Genomic DNA, 17,996 nt, shown 5'->3' with positions numbered 1-17,996 from the left:
ACATTCTGTCCACGGACAGATCTAAATAATTTTAGCATCAGTCGTATTTGACGCTTGGTGCCCGACGTATGTCCGATAAAAACTTCTCTGTTTGTTTATATTACTCGCAAGATGGGCAAGCATCGGTAAAAATTGCACAATACATTCAAAAACACACAATAGACAACATGGGATACATTTTTATAAGTAAATTGATCCGATTGTATTCCGTGCGATGTAGCGTATTTATAGAGACGTACCGCGTAAAATTGACAACAATTATTTATTCGCAAGGGCCCCTCTATTCTTATTACATATGTATCTCTGTGTTGTACCCGATGACATATGATCGCATGGGTGTTGGCATATTAAGTTATTAAATAAAAATAAATTAAAAGAAATGTGTCGTCGGTCATATGTTCGATCCCCACGCGGTCGAATTTTTCTCAAATACCTTTTAAATATATTTATATTTAATTGTTTGATATGAAAAAAATGGTAAAAACTACCTACCTACCAACATATAAACAATATAAAGCACCGATAGAAAAATTAATTAATTAAATTAATTTTCAATAGATGGCGGTGAATTCTTTGCTAAGCGGAAACATTTGTAGCGATCAGTATACATATATGGAAGTTTTTTTCTTTTGTTATTGTATTCGTATATACGTTTTGGCAGTGGTTTAGCTGTGACGTACATATGTATGTATGTCGAATCGAAGCGAGTAATATAAAGTTTTTATCGGACATACGTCGAGCACCAAGCGTCATATACGACTGATACTAAAATTATTTAGGATTGTCTGTGGACAACCGACACTTGACAACAATATAACACCTAAAGACACTTCTATCAATATTACATTTCTCTGGACATGTTTCGTATGAATCGTGTCTATCAAAGTTTTAGATTGAGAATGAGATCTCGAGAATTCTCGGCGGACTGGTCAGTCCCGTGTGATCGTCGACAAATCACGGTTACACCAATAATCCAGTGATAAAGCCTGTTGTCATGACGACAGTCTGTGTTTACATGAGATGATGCAGCAGCCGGTCTGGTCCAGTGGCTGTCGGACTTTCGAAGAGGTCGTTCGCGTGTCTCGTCTCTAAATACACAAGTAAAAATGTACATCGTTGCGTAAATTTCATATTTTCAAATACTTTTTTTTTAGTGAAAGTTCATTTGTTTTTAAAAGCAGTTGTGTTTTATTTGTTTTTTTTTGTATTACCTCCGGTTGTAATCGACAGATCGTTTTGAATTTGAAATGTTGATTTATCGTCGTTCGGCGAAACAGTGTGTGGAATAAACTATCGTATTAAATAGGACTTGGACCCTTCGAAACACATTCTATATTTAATTTAAATGTTTTTTTTAAGGTATGTATTTTATTCAATAGATAGTATAATCTTTGACTAATATTTCATATCAATATGTATTTTTCAAAAGTACTTTGTATCTACTTATGTAGGTACATACATAAAGATTAATGTTCGAATTTTTCAATTTAGAACCATGAAATTTGGTATACTATAAATTAGACCGTGCACTACCTATACTAAATGTTCTTTTTTTTCAACTTTCACTCACTCGAGCAATGCCGGGCTATTTATAATAGCTATAATATGCGTACACATTTAAGAGGGCTGTACACCCGAAACCTTAATTTTGTTACCGTTCCTTTCTTCGATATATATATTGAGTGTATGTATATATTGAGTGAATGCGACAATATATATCAATATATATATATATATATATATATATATATATATATGTATATATATATATATATATATATATATATATATATATATATATATATATATATATATAAATATATATATATATATATATATATATATATATATATATATATATATATATATATATATATATATATATATATATATATATATATATATATATATATATATATATATATATATATATATATATATATATATATATATATATATATATATATATATATATATATATATATATATATATATATATATATATATATATATATATATATATATATATATATATATATATATATATATATATATTGAGTGAATGCGACAGTTGCGCTTCGACCAGATAAAACGTATTTCAAATTGACAAAATCGAGGTTTCATATTCTCCTATTTTCTCCTCCAAAACTGGACCAATTTTTAAAAAAATGTCATCATCGGTATGAGAAAGATACTTTCTGTGCATCTATCGGCGTATTTTTTTAAAAATCGACCGTTAAATAAGCACGCTGGACTCGTTTCGTGGGTGTAAAAAAGAGGCGATTTTATAGATGTTTTTTATAGGTAGCTCCTAGCTCCTATAAAAAATAATTAATCAAAAAAATAAAACGATAGATGCACCCCAATGGTGGATATCCATAGCATATTAAAAAATAATTTCTCTAGTGCCATAATTGAGGAAGGGATAAGTATAGTACGTTTGTATGGACAAGGCGCTGCTGTCCAGCCCTCTTAGGGGTAGCCATTTTGAATTGAACTATCAAAGGAACCCAAATTTTACATACGGAATTTCGATCTCGAAACTATGTATACTCGGTGCCGGTTTTAGGGGGGGGGCTGGGTTGGGCGGCGCCCGAGGGCGCCAAATAAGTTAGGGCGCCGCACGATGCGCCAAAGGCGCTCTAAAATTTAAAATTATAGCGCCAAAAGTCATACAAAATTTTAGATTAGAGCGCTAAAGGCGAATTTTTTTTCTAAGAGTATTAAGAAAAAATTGCCCGAGGGCGGCATTGGGTGTAAGGCCGGCACTGTGTATACTTATGCTATTCTTTGGGATATGTTTTAAGATCTAAAGACGAACTAGGAAAAATTGCAATGCGATATTTTACGACTCATTGAATTTATTTTTAATTACATTGGATATGTGACCGGATTGAAACGCCCTTTCTCGTTTTAATGCAATTTAAATTGGATGAGAAACCGTTCAGTTTACGCGAACTCGCCGATTTCTCGCGAAAGCTTTCAAATTTCTGCATCTGCAAATTGGACTTTAATTAATGCATTTTTTGCATTTTTTCCTTTATGAGTTTCGACGGTGCCGCCTTTTTAACGAAGCGCCCTGGGGCGGAGACAGACTTAAAAATGTAACATAAAAAATGCAAAACAAAAAAAAAATAATGATATAAATAAAACCTGTAATGATATTGCGACCACACTTGATATCGAGCAGCTTAATGAAATGATCTTGTGTATTTGTTTTCTTTCCTTTCTCATTTCTATCTTGTTGTGTTGTGGCTTTTGAATGTCCAATACGAGTTTAGGATAATCATGTCGCAAGTCATATTATTGATATAAGGGATCAGGCGGGCACATAGGATATATTTTTAGGGACTGTCCAACATAGGATGACACATGTTTGGGATCAGCTCAAACAATCAATTCATATTTTATTCACAATGACCCGTGGGAATTGTAAAAAAAATCATAAACTATTAAGTATTATATTATATTTTAGTTGTGGTCCGAACCTACTGAATCTGTATGCGCCTGTAGGGGAGAGATTTATTTATTTATTTTGTTTGGAAAATTAACAGTTTATTAAATTACATAAGTTGATAAAAAAAAAAACATAATTATTTTAAGAAAAACCATTAAGAATTTTCGCATATATGTAGGTTATAGTAATTATTATATGTAGTATCAAAATAATTGGTTTTTGATGTTTTAAAATATGCATCTATTGGAATTAATGTCATATGCTTTTTGATTGATTAATCTTTAATAAGAGTAGCAATGTTAATTTTTTACATAAAGATCCGAGTGGCCAAGTATCGTATCTAGACTGGCCAACTACTGTGGTCCTTTATTTAACGAGCTTCATATGTATGTAGATATATGTAGATATATACATATGTACATAGATAGAGTACATAAAGATAAAGACACTTACTGTTCATATTGACAGTTTCTATACTAAAATTAGTTTCATACTCTTTTGTATAATTTTAGGAAGATTGCCTTCTATGTAATTTAGAGGGTTTTGGGGATATTAGCCCCCCCCCCCCCTAAATTAAAAAGTAGGAGATATTTTGAAGAAAAAAACAAATACAATCAAATTTAAAATTTTTTATTATTACTCAACGCCTCAGGTGAAATTTTATTAAATAAATAAATACTTGAAAAAATATGAAAACGTTAGCTTGTTTTCGATAATTTGCCATATGATTCATAATTTTTTTCATATTAAACCGTATTAAAGCACTGCAGAAATACATTTTTTTCGAAAAAATAGCATTATGGGGACGAAACGAATAAAATTACGGTGTGATTTGCACAATTTAATATGACGGTCGAGAAGGAAGTAAAGTGTTAGCCACCAACATGGTCGAATCGGTCCCAACTCGCAGGATGGCGACCCAAACTCGACCATGTCTTAGAGCCCCTACATCATGATTAATTAATTTGATAGTTTGGTGGACCAAATTATATATGTATGTACATATATAGAAGTAACGAAAAGTCGTTTATTATATTTAACTTGATATTCTAGTCGTATGACTTGACTGAATAATTATTTATTTTAAATGTACCTAATTTTCCACGAATTCTAGGAACAAAAAAAAAATGCTTGGGAGGTGGTGGGGTTCACATGTGTTTCAACACTCCCCCCCCTTAAAAAAACCCTGGCTATGGCTGTGCTGCTTATACACTGATGTCATATAACTTTTACCATTATTAGAATATTATATAATTAACTAGCTGAACCCGGCATGCATTGCAATGTCACAATAACGCATTCCCGTTCCCGTTCCCGTTCCCATTTGTCGGAAAAACGCAGGCAGTGAACACATTTGAAATTATTGCGTTGCAATGACACTCATTCCCGTTTTTCCCGTTTCCGTTCCCGTTTTTGGGTGATTTTTTTCACAGTAATATTCCCGGATATGCATACAACAAATCCTGAAAGTTCCATCGTAATCGGTTCAGTGGTTTAGGAGCCTATACGAGGCACACAGCAGACATTAAATTTTATATATGTATGTATATAGATTTGAAGATGAAATCAGAACCTTTAATGCTGAAAATAAAAGTTGAAAACAAATACTTTTATTCGCATTTTAATATACCTATACATATGTACATATATATACTGGTAATTAATTCCGTTACCTACATATTATTGTATGTGGTAGTTGATATATGTAGTGAAGAGAGTCAAGAGATTAGTAAGAGATAGACGAAAGGTGGAGAAAAGGAAGTGCTGGAATGGTACCCGAGAGAATGTAAAAGGGTTGAAGGAAGCCTGCAGGGGAGATGGGTTGAGGAAATTAGAAAAGTGTGTGAGGTGAGATGAATTAGTTTCGCAAAATAGAGACGAATGGAAGCGTGCTGGAGAGGTCTATATCCAGCAGTAGGCCAGTAGATGGTGAGTGGTTGTAAACGACGATGATGATGATGATGATCAGTGAATCATAAAATTGAATTATTGCATTTTCAACACCTAAAGCCAACACGCATTCAAGTTTTGTTACTTATACTATACATATTCTAAATACTTGTTTATACATATTTGAAATCTTCTCGTTAACAGTTTCGTGCGCGCTAGTATTTTATTCCGTGTAAGAATTTCACGCGCACTTTCTATCCGATTTTTTTTCAATTCGAATGAGTATTATACATTAAATCATTCCGGATGCCATAAATGGCTAAACTCGAAAATGACCCATCGATCGTTACGGGAATGATTGATGTCCGAACGAGAAACGATAACATCTCCGAGTGCAATAATTAATCCGTTTATCCGGCTGTAATCCGTGCGGTATAACTCGTTTCTTATGTACACACAATAACTATACTAAACATGTCTTTCGAAAATTAATCGCTTTCGTATTTTTGTGACGTCATTTTATTTTATAATTACAAAATATATACCCATTTAAGTATGTGTTCTTTGATAAATTCTAATCGTCGCATCAGAAAGTTTGATACCGACCCCACCTGTGCATTCGGATAGTCATTTATAGTAAAAATATGATCACCGTAAGATTATTTCGTTATCAATATTTTTATCGGTATTGATATTTTTCTCATATTATATACTACAGACAGTTCATGTTTTGATGCCGGATTTTGTGTGCTCGCTTGTGTATATACATATCTAGCTTCATATCTAAATTAGTAAAAAGAATGGCAGACGATATATAGAAATATTTCCATAGATGAATCTCAATAGTGTTACAGTTCTCAAAATATAACGCTGTATCTTATTATGGATGTTAAGCGATGAGTTTTTTCCATCAAATTAAATTTTGGAATAACCAATAATGCGCCGCAGGCTAAAATTTTATATGAGTAGAAGCGTGTCACATCTAAGTATGTATGTATGTATGTATAAGATATGAATAAATATTATATCTTTATATGGACGCTTATTGAAAAAAGTTTTTCGTTTGAAATGTTTAAAAACGCGCCCGCGTATGATAATTTTATTTTAGTGAGCACATTTTTAAGAGCACGTTTTTTTTTAGTCAAGTCAAGTTCGCCGCCTGCGTTTTTCCGACAAAATCGAACGGGAACGGGAATTGCTATTGTGGCATTGCAACGCATGCCGAGTTCAGCTATTTATCTATAACATACGTATGTAGATGCCTTGATGGTTTTTACCATAGATGGTTTTATCCAATTTGATGGAGAAACTCCGGCAAATTGGCAAAAACCATCCACTATGTCACCACTATTTGAATATGATTTAAAAAAAATTAATCTATCAATGTATATATATATACAAGATTTATACGATATATGTCACCTTGGGGTACAACCCGTGAAAAAAAAAATAGACCGCTCCATCAGTACCCGATGCACGAGAGGAAAAAAGCTTGTAAAAACTTAGTACCCCGATCTCTAGTCTAAGGGCTGGGCCGCACCGTGCGACTTGCGAGCGACTTGGTTGAGGGCGACCAGATCAATGCATGCAGGTAGATGGGACATGCCACACCCGTCAACCTGTTTGTCGCACACATTTCCATACATTTTTTCGTGTCGCGCAACTAGTCGGCCGACAAAGTTGCACGGTGCGGTCCGGCCCTAAGTGTATTTATCAGAACACACAATACACTGTTTGTTTTATACAATAAATCATTTAATTCCATTAGTCGATGACAGACAGACGTAGTCTCGATTTTCTTCTAAGGTTTCTGAGACCACTAACTAAACTGGAGCACTTGTTGTCCAAGACCGTGTTGTGCAAATTGTTTGACAGCTTGTACATATACCGTAGGTCACGTTTGTGACGTCTGCCATACTTCAAGTGTATCGCAGAACTAATACGGTAGTCTGTCGGCTGTCGAATCGATTAATCGCGATTGAACTATCGTGCGCATACTAATTAATCTTCCGCATCCGTCCGCCGGTAAAGTGTTAACGCTCCCGGCACATTATCGAATCGTCACTCGTTTCGGCAAAAGTAGGTGACCAAGTGGTCGTCCATCATAGTCGTTCCCACGACCATTTATCATCGACAGTGAATTATTGCATACGAATCTATGAGCCCGTCAGTACTCACTCTGTTCCGGATGTGAATGCGTTGATTGCATTTTTTTTTCGTCAAGCGCTTCTCGCGGAATCTGAAGACGCATATACGCGCACTTTATTGTTTTATTTCCCCAACAAATTGATGTAGGATCTAGTTTTCAAACTCAAAAGAGTTCATGTATAAACTATTAAGTTGGCATGTTTGGATCGGTAAACGGACAATTTCGCTCATGACAATCTCGCACACGACAATCTTTGCCACAAAATCGCGAATACGGAATATTCTCTACATTCGAATTTTCATTAGCGTGATAGTTTGCGTGTGTTACTCTCGGTGGGTGGAATTTTCGGGTGCCAGATGATAGTTATCGTTAGTATGATGGATTTTTCGGGTGCCAGATGTTCCGCTATTTTAGTGACTTTTGGGCGAGGGCTTTGTGAGCAATAATCATCGAACCGCTCGTACCACGTATCGCTTACAAAATGAATCCTACATGCATCGTCTTGAAACGTAGTTCTAAAACTAGTTGTTATTAAAGGGCGGATAGAGAGCGTGCTTTTTCCAGGAATCGGGGCGGTTTGGCTCTATTTACAAAACTAGAGTGCAAAAAAAACATTTACAACAATTGAACAATGAACGGCGCGCTTTAGGTCCGCTCACTAGTTATTTTCTATTAGTTAATTATCTATTTCCCTACACCCATGAAGGTTTCCCAAAGGTATGAAACGTGCAATTTTAATAAACTAGTGTTGTGACCGTTGATATTTCAACGGGTGGTTTTGGAAAGGAATTGATACATGAACCACACCGAGGCTATTGTCGCTAGCGAGTTCAGCATGCACATCCCTTGTGGTGAATTCGCATCGCCCCACCCCTACTTCACCTCCCTCTGCCCCCTCGTTTCATCCCCGCACGCTTACCCGACATATCTTCGTCAGTGGTCACGGTGTGATCTCCTGCATTTTTATTGCACTCCCGCGACTCGCCCGGCCGTCCATGTTATCAACGTGGACGAGCATATTCACATATTCTTCGGCATATTCGTTTAAAATGTTACATTTGTGACTTGATGCACTTGAATAAGATATGGCTACTGTAAAGATTGTGTATTAATTGATGATATGAAAGTTTTGAGAAATCATAAAACTTTGATAAAACGTTACTTATTGATGACGAATATTTTTTATCAATATTTTACAATTTATCTATGTATATTATATCAGTTATTATTGACTCGTTACAGTGTAAGTATGATATTATATTCACTATGTACATATTTATGTATTCCAAATTACAATTATTGCCAGAGATCGGCGGCTGGGATTATTTATGCACAAATGGTTCACTACTACTATTGTCCTACAAAGCAAGATATCAAAAAAAGGTTGATAATAGTAATTGACAATACTGAACCATTTTTTGGGCATTGAAGAATCCTGGCCGGAGATCTCTGTTTATAACCTGTAAAAGAAAGTGACTTTGATCGTAATTTGCGTGAAATTGAATTGTTAAGTAATGATAATTACACGTTTTATTTTACTACACATTCTACCAACGTATGTAGATTTGATTTTTTTAATTAAGTTTGTCAGCGAAAGGGTTAATAAATCAACTTTCGAGAGCGCTCAAACCCATATGGAGTCGAACGTTTTGCATTCGAAATCGCTTCGGGTTGAATATTTTGTGCAATGTTCGTTTAAATTGCAATGGACGTGTGTTATTTATGATTTATTTATACAAACACGAATCAAGCTATAATAGAATGATTATTGATGATTTATTTTTGAATGTACATATGTCAGAGTGCAGATAAATAATTAAATAATTGAATTGTAAATTTTTTTCATTTTTTTTTTTAACTATTTTACTTACTTTTATTTATTTTCAAATTATTTTGCTGAAATTTTGTAATTATTTCTATTAGTAATTGTTTATTATTATAATTTTTATTTATGTTATTATTATTATTATTTTTTTTATTGCTATCATTTTTTTTACTTATGTTATCAATATTATTATTACTTCTTCTCCTTTTTTTGTTATTTTTATTAATATCTACATTTTTTCCTATCTATGATATATGTAAAAAAATTTTAAATGGTTTATATTTTAAATAATTATATTTCATTAGTAATTGTAATATTTTATTAAAACTGCAAATTTTCCAAAATAACTAAATTAAAATGGGCTTGTCTTAACGTGCCGCCTATTGTTCAATTGTTGTAAATGCTTTGTAAAAAAGGTTCGGCAAACCTTTAACAATGTATTTACAATCTTTGAACAATAAACAGCCCCTTCAGATTCCGGGCTCTACTCATAACTAGACATAGGATAGACACGGTGCTTTTTCCAGGAATTTGGGCGGTTTAGCTCTATTTACAAAGAGTCCAAAAAAAAAACGTTCGGCGAACCTTTAACAATGCAATGAACAATATGCAGCACCCTATGGGTCCGTTTTTTTCAAGACCGCACCTTGGTTATCCTACCTCTACTCATAACAATACTACATATGTATATAAAAAATCAATGTTTGTCTATCTGTCACGTATGCGTTCCCATACTATAATTTAATTTGATTATTAAGTATTAATTTGAAACTGAAACATTCAATTATCGAAACGCATCGAGAAACGGAAACGGGAACGGGAATTGCATGCGTTATTGTACGATGGAACGATGGAACTTTCAGGATTTATTGTATGCATGTCCGGGAAGCTTACCGCGAAAAAAATTCGGCCAAAAACGGGAACGGAAACGGGAAAAACGGCAATTAATGGCATTGCAACCCAATAATTTCAAATGTTTTCGCGTCGCGACATGCGTTGTTAGGGTAAAATAAATAAAATAAATAAATAATTGATTAACTTCAAATGTGTTCGCTGCTTGCGTTTTTCCGACTAGGGACGGGACTTCCAATGGGGACGGGAACGGGAATTGCATGCGTTATTGTGGCATTGCAACGCATGCCGGGTTCAGCTAGTGTATAATAAAAGTCCTCTATTTACATGACTAAAGCTTGCAATTATTTTTCAGCTTAAAAATGATAGTCATTCAATCCCTGACTATCCTCGTCGCATTGGCTCCATCGCTCGCGGCCGAAGCGAAGACCCAGAAGATAGAAGACGACTTCAGATACACTTCATACAACGGTAAGCGGTCATAGCTCAATATTTTACAACACACTCTGACCCTAGCCGTCAAAAGGACTCACGACACGCCAACTGGACTATACGACGTGTCAACCTGTCATTCTGTCCGATGTCAACGACTCTCCGTAAACTCTGGAGAGTCATCAGAGAAGTACACTCACGTACCGGACTGGACCGCAACGCCCATTACCTACCCTATATGGACGTTGTTAGCTCAACAAGGAGACGCACCCATCTCGATCAATTGTATATACACTTACATTCATATATACCCAAGCTGGTACCACATAGCACCTGACCATTCAGATCTTTTGTCCTCTCGAATGTTCCACGGTGTCCATATATGTATGAAATGTTACCCCATCCGCCGACATTGTAGCTCGAGCTCTTCTTCTGGAGGTGTTGCTAGTCGATACCGCTATCTTCTAAAATGTGTTAATTGCGGTTGTGGTCGATTGAATGTTTGTCTTCGGAGAGCGTGTGCCAATCTTGAGGAATCTCGTCGGTGGCGACTTCCCATATTGGCTGCTGCCCTCTCGGGTCTATCTGGAACGGGTTCTGCAAGGTTGCCTCCGTGACTTCTGTGTGGATGTATGGTGATTAAAAAGGCAGGAAAAAAAACGACGACGACCTTTGTAGTGATCGTTAGTTTGCTACTGTGTGGTTCCCGTGTTCCAAATTCTTGAGTTGGTGTTTGGATTTGTAGAAGTTGTTGGTTGAAGATGCTCGATGGATTACTTCTTTTTCGATTGAAATACTTTTGTTGTGTAGTTAAAGCAGTGATTTTCAGCTGCTGGTCTTCGAACATGATATGAGAGTTTTTACAAGGCTATTTATTGTTAGTTTCATTTCGCTAATTTGAAATTTTATCAAATGTGAAATGTTGGGTAAATCTTTTTTTATCAGTAGATTTATTTGTGGTTTATTATAATCTTTTTTCAATCCTGTGTGTCTTACTTTGTCGATACTTACATAATATAGTTTGAGATAATTATCGTGATTGGTGGTGTGATAGAAAAAAAAAGAAGAGGCAGATTATTCTTTAGCTCTAGTACTCTTTGTGTGATGATCTAGACTTTTTAATTTCTTAGCAGTATTCAAGAGCTAGGCGACAATTATTGTTATCTGCTTCACTATTAATCGATTATATGTAACTTTACTTTTAACAAATGGTCAAATTACCCATTCTTGCCCTGATTATTTATCAAAATGATATTTTCTTTATTAAATAACAAGTTCTGACAATTTTAGGCTAGGCTTAACAATATTTCCGATTCTATTTCTATAGTTGAACCGATCTAGCATGAGAATGATGTAAAATGTAAATGCTATCGCATTCACCCCCCATTCTTTGATGATACAATTCAAAGTGTCCGACAGTTGAAAGCACTTGCAATGTATTCAAAAAAGGCACCGAGCAGTTGGAAACGCATCAAAATTCATCAATCGTAATACTTGAAGAGACTATACATAAGTTCTCAGCAAGCTCAAGGCTTTGAAGGGGAGAAAAAAATAGGAATTGAATCAGGTACGACGTTGCGCTCATAAATAAACGCACATAACCACTCGAGAAAAATAAAATGCACTTAGTATAGATGCGTTCTGCAAAAGGCACAGGAAGATGAAAAAACTATTGTGAAACTCGTTTCGCACCGATCCATTCTTGACCCGCTTGACTTCGTCGACGTGATGACATCTCGAACAATTCATCACACTGCCACTTTCAGGTTCAGACTTTCAGAACGATCAGTGCGAGCTAAGGCCTGATTCCATTTTCAGCGACCTGCGACCGCTCGCAGCCGCGTTATAAATCTCGTTCTTGGACCATTTCTTTGCACTGTAGCCATTTTTTCATCGGATATATTTCGGGTTTTCAATTTAGAACCACTAAGTTTGATATAATACCTCATGATACTTGAATATATGTTCACCGTAGATGGGTTTGGAGCCTGGATCGAAGAACCCACATGTCAAAAAGGGATCCACGACGAAACGTCCCTGGACGTAACGCCGAACGATACAACTTCCCCGACAAAATGCTTGGCTATATCGCCTTTTTACAAACCTCTTCTTAATTTTATTAAAGTATTAAAATAAAGTGTTATTACTATATTATAAAGTTAATATTACTAAGTATTAAAATAAAGTGGAGTGGAGTTAGAGGAGATGTGGACGGCCGTTAGCGACAATAGACCCGAGTATAGTTTGGGCGGGATGTACGACGAAACGTCCCCGAATGAAACGCCGAACGATACAACGTCCCCGACAAAATGATAACGCGACATAATGTTTATGGACAAAACGATAACGTGACATAATGTCTACGGACAAATGATAACGCGACATAATCTAGCCAGCAGTTTGGCTTAGTGATAGCGTATATATTTAGCATCACTGAGGTCATAGGTTCGTGTCCTCGCCACTGCTGGTTAGATTTGGGGGTTTTGTGACTCCAAATCGATCGTTTCTCTATCAGAGTTTGCCAATTTTATCTGATCATTGCTGAAACGGTTCCTGAAAATTGGTATTAAAAAAATCTAATCCTGTTGTCACAAAAATCTGCCTGTGTATAATTTGTATTAATTATACACAGTAATCTGAAATCCATAGATGTCACTATGATTATTATTTCTGATTTGTTTATGTATTTCATTATTGTTATATTCTATATATTCTGATTGTATATGTATGTATTACTGTATTTCTGATTTCTGATTGTTTATGTATTTCATTAACGTACACCCGTCGCATTGGAGCAAATCTGTAATGGCGAGTGTGTATTGATTTGTGACAATAAAATAAAATAAAATAAAAATAATATGAGATTCACGTGTTCAAAAACGAATTTAGTTTGTGAAACGGATATATATATATTTTTTTTTAATAATTCAAATAGCACGTGTATTTGAGAGTTTAATAATCAAATTTAAACGTAGTTTATTCTTCTTCTTATTTACGTATCAATAACTTTGATTACATATTTCAAAATCATTACGATCATTATGGTATTTTTAATAAATTATTATATTAAAATAAAACCGAGTCTTAGATGATGAATCGAACGTACATTGAACATACTCTAATATTTTATTATTCTGTTGATTACGAAAAGCATTTACAATTTATACTGTAAAAAATTATTATAACGACTGACACTTTTAATTAAGTATACTCAAAAGAAGAAAGAAAATTACGCCCACCAAAGGTTAACGATAAAGAAAGTGAAAAAATCATTGTTTTCTTATTAGTATGAAGAATTCGAAAATTCTAATGATAGAGTTTGTTTTTTAAGACTAAATTTCGATTAGACCGACTCATTTAATAAAATGTCAAAGGACGTGTATACCTATATATCTTCGACATCACACGTTTTTTTGAATTCTTGTACGTTTTTTTTGTCCGCCGGCATTAAGTCGCGTTTTTATTTTGTCTGTAGACATTATCTCGTGTTACCGTTTTGTCCGTAGACATTATGTCGCGCTATCATTTTGTCGGGGATGTTGTATCGTTCGGCGTTTCGTCCAATGGAAATTTTATCGTGACACCGTAAAATATACCCCAGACAATTGAGATTGTGCAATAGTAAAGTTTTCTGAAAAAATGTCAGATACCTTTTTCAAATCTTTTGTATAGATATGTACGTATGTCTTCGACCCCTTTTGTAAAACCGTCTACAGTCCAAAGTAGAGCACAAGTTGAAAACTGTAGATTTGCATATCGGACAAACGTTCGGGCATATAAAAATGATTCGGGCAAGGGAAGATTTTAGCGCGACATTGGGTCGCCGGTCGCTAAAAGTGGAACCAGACCTTTATGGATGAGCGCAGGTGTGACCAGAAGTGTCACTCTTCAAGACGAAGCCCCCGTTCACGTCTTGTGCGGGAAACCACTCATCCGCTAGTGTCATCGGCTCTAGAATGAGTGACAGGTATGAAATTATCAACGCGGATGATCCGGAAGGTCGGTCTTGGAGATGCTTCTCGTTTGAGCTCCACTTGTCTCCAATGGCATATATGTACATATGTAAGCGGAATTGGTATTGATCATTGGAGGACCGACGATGTAACTATTTAATGCTCCGTGTCTCATGTGGCTACTTGGGTATCAGAATTTAATGGATAATGCAGAATTTTTCTGTGCTCTGAATTCATTTGAGTGAAGTGCTTACGAATAATAGATACCTACATATGTACATATGTATGTCTGAAATGGAATTGAATTCATAATGTATCTACATATATCAGAGTTGTTCATTATAATGTTTCAGTGCTTAGAACATTATTTTATTTTTATTTTACACTAGCTGAACCCGGCATGCGTTGCAACACCACAATAACGCAGGCAATTCCCGTTCCCGTTCCCTATCCCGTTCCCACTTTTCGGAAAAACGCAGGCAGCGAACACGTTGGTCGCGACGCGAAAACATTTGAAATTATTGCGTTGCAATGACACCCATTTCCGTTTTTCCCGTCTTTTTTTCACAGTAATCTTCCCGGACATGCATACAACAAATCCTGAAAGTTCCATTGTAATCGGTTCAGTGGCTTAGGAGCCTATTTGAGACACACACAGACATTCATTTTGATATATATATATATATATATATATATATATATATATATATATATATATATATATATATATATATATATATATATATATATATATATATATATATATATATATATATATATATATATATATATATATATGATAGATAGATATATACCAAGAAGGCTTGACAGGAAGACCCCAATGCGCCTTCCTGAACAATTAATTACAAGCAATGCAGCAATTTATTATTACATAAATCACTGTATTTCCAGAAGCTGAAGAACACGAAATAACAATCAATTAATTAATTAATTAAAGAATAATTCCATTGAGACATTTATGGATTTTAGATTTGTACATAATTTTTACAAATTGTACAAACAATAAATACATAAGATTTGTGACAGTAGAAAAGATGATTTTTTGCCAATTTTGAGGAACCGTTTCAACAATGATTAGATAAAATTGGCAAACTCTGATAAGAAACGATCGATTTGCGGTCACAAATACCCCCAAATCTAACCAGCAGTATAGCGGATCGAAGCCACTGATCACTTGGTGCTAAACATACACGCTACCATTAAGCCACACTGCTTGCTAACATAAAAGTCTTTTGTCATGAGTGAGAGCTGTCACAAGCTGAAGCTTATTAGTAGAGGTAGAATAGTTACAGTGCTATCCATTGTTCGGCAAACCTTTAACAATGCATTTACAACCTTTGAACAATAGACGGCCCCCTCAGGCTCCGGTGACTACTTATTAGCATTATACCTATACAAAGTATATAAATACTAATCAACTAATATCCACAGACACATCTATGGTCAAATTTGTACATTTGCAGCATTTTAAACAATTCAGTGAAATTCGAGATTGCTGAAAATGGGTAAGGTTGCCAATTTGCTGGAACCGTTTTAATGAAAATAAGATAAATTGGCAAACTCTGATAGGAAACGAACGACCTTGAGTTACAAATCCAAGGTCTGGCCAGCAGAAACCAATGGTATTTGAACCCGTGACTACTCTATTCAAAGCATTATATGCTAACCACTAGTCTATTCTACTGGATTGCACGAACAGGAGCTGCGTTCCGGGTTTGCTTTGATCTATTTTGAGCTATGTATCGTTTTCATTTAAGGGGTAGTCTCTCAGTTTATTACGATATTTTTATTCATGATGTGTTTGATATACATATATGTATGTACATATGTATGTGGGAAATAATATCTGGGTTACATAAATATGTACATATGTATGAAAGGAAGTGGATTTGAGCTGCATAAAGAATTCCACGTTGAACTTAAATAGTGCTGAGAACACTTCTTCTGAATAACCTGATTGGTAGATATTCAGAAATTTGAATAACTAAGAGCGGAAAAGCTTGAAGAACATGAACATAAAAGTTATTTTTCATTAATTTACGTTCGACAAATGAAGTTGATTTAACCCTTTGGGTGCTGACGTCTTTTCTGTTGAAAGCCCGCAACGCTGAAAATTTCGCCAATATGTCCAACTAGAATTATTTAAAAATCCAAACAAACCCTAGATCACCTTATAACTATCGCCGAGGATTTCAAGTTTTGTAAAGGTGTGTTTAGACTTGCTAATATATCTTGCAACAATAGAAAATCAAAAAAAGAAGTCTATTAATGAATATATTTTTCCAAAACTACTTCCATCTTCTTCATTGTTGTTAAAATATAATGTTCACAATCTAAATTCTAAGCCATAATCTAAAATACTCAACAGTTAGGGATTTCCATCGGGAAATTCTGCTATGGTTATAAATTCAGAAATTCCGGTGTAAACCAGTCTTAATAAACGTTGAAAAATGAATGATACGGATTACACGACCCATGCTCAATGCATTTTTTTCAATGCTACCTGGAAAGACTTAGCGGGTAGTATTCGTGTTTACTTTGTACATGCTCAAAATGCAACGCCTATCGGCGTGTTTCAGGACCACGGACTGGTTGGCAAAACGCCGATAGGCGTTGGTCACCATTCAAAGGGTTAATCAATATGAGTGCATAAAAGCAGAATATATATTTTTTCTACCTAGGACAAAAATATTCAGACGGGACATTTATACTGTCTGAATATTTATAATTAATGCATAAAATATATTTTTTCTACCTAGGACAAAAATATTCAAATTTTTTAAATCATTTAGAAATTTTTTATTTAGATTATTCCATAGATCTTATAGTAAGAGAAAATTTATTTTATTAATTAACTTGTTCAATTATAGGTGGGAGAAGTTTAAGATGAATCATTTTTCATTATCCTTATAGAATTAATTTATTTGGCTGGTACTGGAGAAACAGTAAAAATCAGATTCCAATCGCAAATCAATATCACTATGCCGTGCTTCGAATACCCAACGTGCACCTGGAGACACACCAGCTCATACGAAGAGCACAAGAACATTTCATGCTCTACGTCGATTCTAATCGATGAATTAAAACTTCCACCGATACAATTGTTAAGAGAGGAATCTTTCGACGAGGAATTTTTCAATCGAACGGACGCCAGTAGCTGGCTGTACAGTTAAAGTTGTCCAAGAAGTCGAAGGCCATATAAGGGGGTGTCGTCGGCACCACCACCATCCGACGCTGCTCCATCCACTTCCAAGAGATCTCCTCATCGGAGATATCATCTCATCGGGATCGGGACGACAAGTGCGAGACCTCAGATAGCGCATCGGCCAATTACCGAGATGGCCAACCGACCGATGCAAAACTAGGAGCTGACTCTCGGATGAGCAGCAGTACAATTAATCCTCGAGATCTAATTAA

General features: G+C 35.0%; 1 protein-coding gene across 2 annotated transcripts in view; it reads left to right on the top strand.

Annotated features, from left to right (window-relative positions):
• Positions 1-1,044: 1,044 nt before the first annotated feature.
• The window catches only part of LOC143917048 (semaphorin 5c-like), a 40,438-nt gene continuing 23,486 nt past the window's right edge, over positions 1,045-17,996 (top strand). Inside the window, exons 1-2 of one of the 2 annotated variants that reach the window (XM_077438422.1) lie at positions 1,045-1,359; positions 10,529-10,644. In XM_077438422.1, coding sequence (XP_077294548.1) covers positions 1,346-1,359; positions 10,529-10,644 — 130 coding nt within the window. In that variant the 5' untranslated portion in view covers positions 1,045-1,345. Of the gene's footprint in view, positions 1,360-8,720; positions 8,740-10,528; positions 10,645-17,996 lie in introns of those variants that run through there. The other variant, XM_077438423.1, reaches the window with a different exon arrangement.

Source organism: Arctopsyche grandis, chromosome 9, assembly GCF_051622035.1.
Source record: "Arctopsyche grandis isolate Sample6627 chromosome 9, ASM5162203v2, whole genome shotgun sequence".
NCBI classification, from domain to species: Eukaryota; Metazoa; Arthropoda; class Insecta; order Trichoptera; family Hydropsychidae; genus Arctopsyche; species Arctopsyche grandis.
Note: the sequence above shows the minus strand (reverse complement) of the source record. Positions and strands in the feature narration are given on the sequence as shown.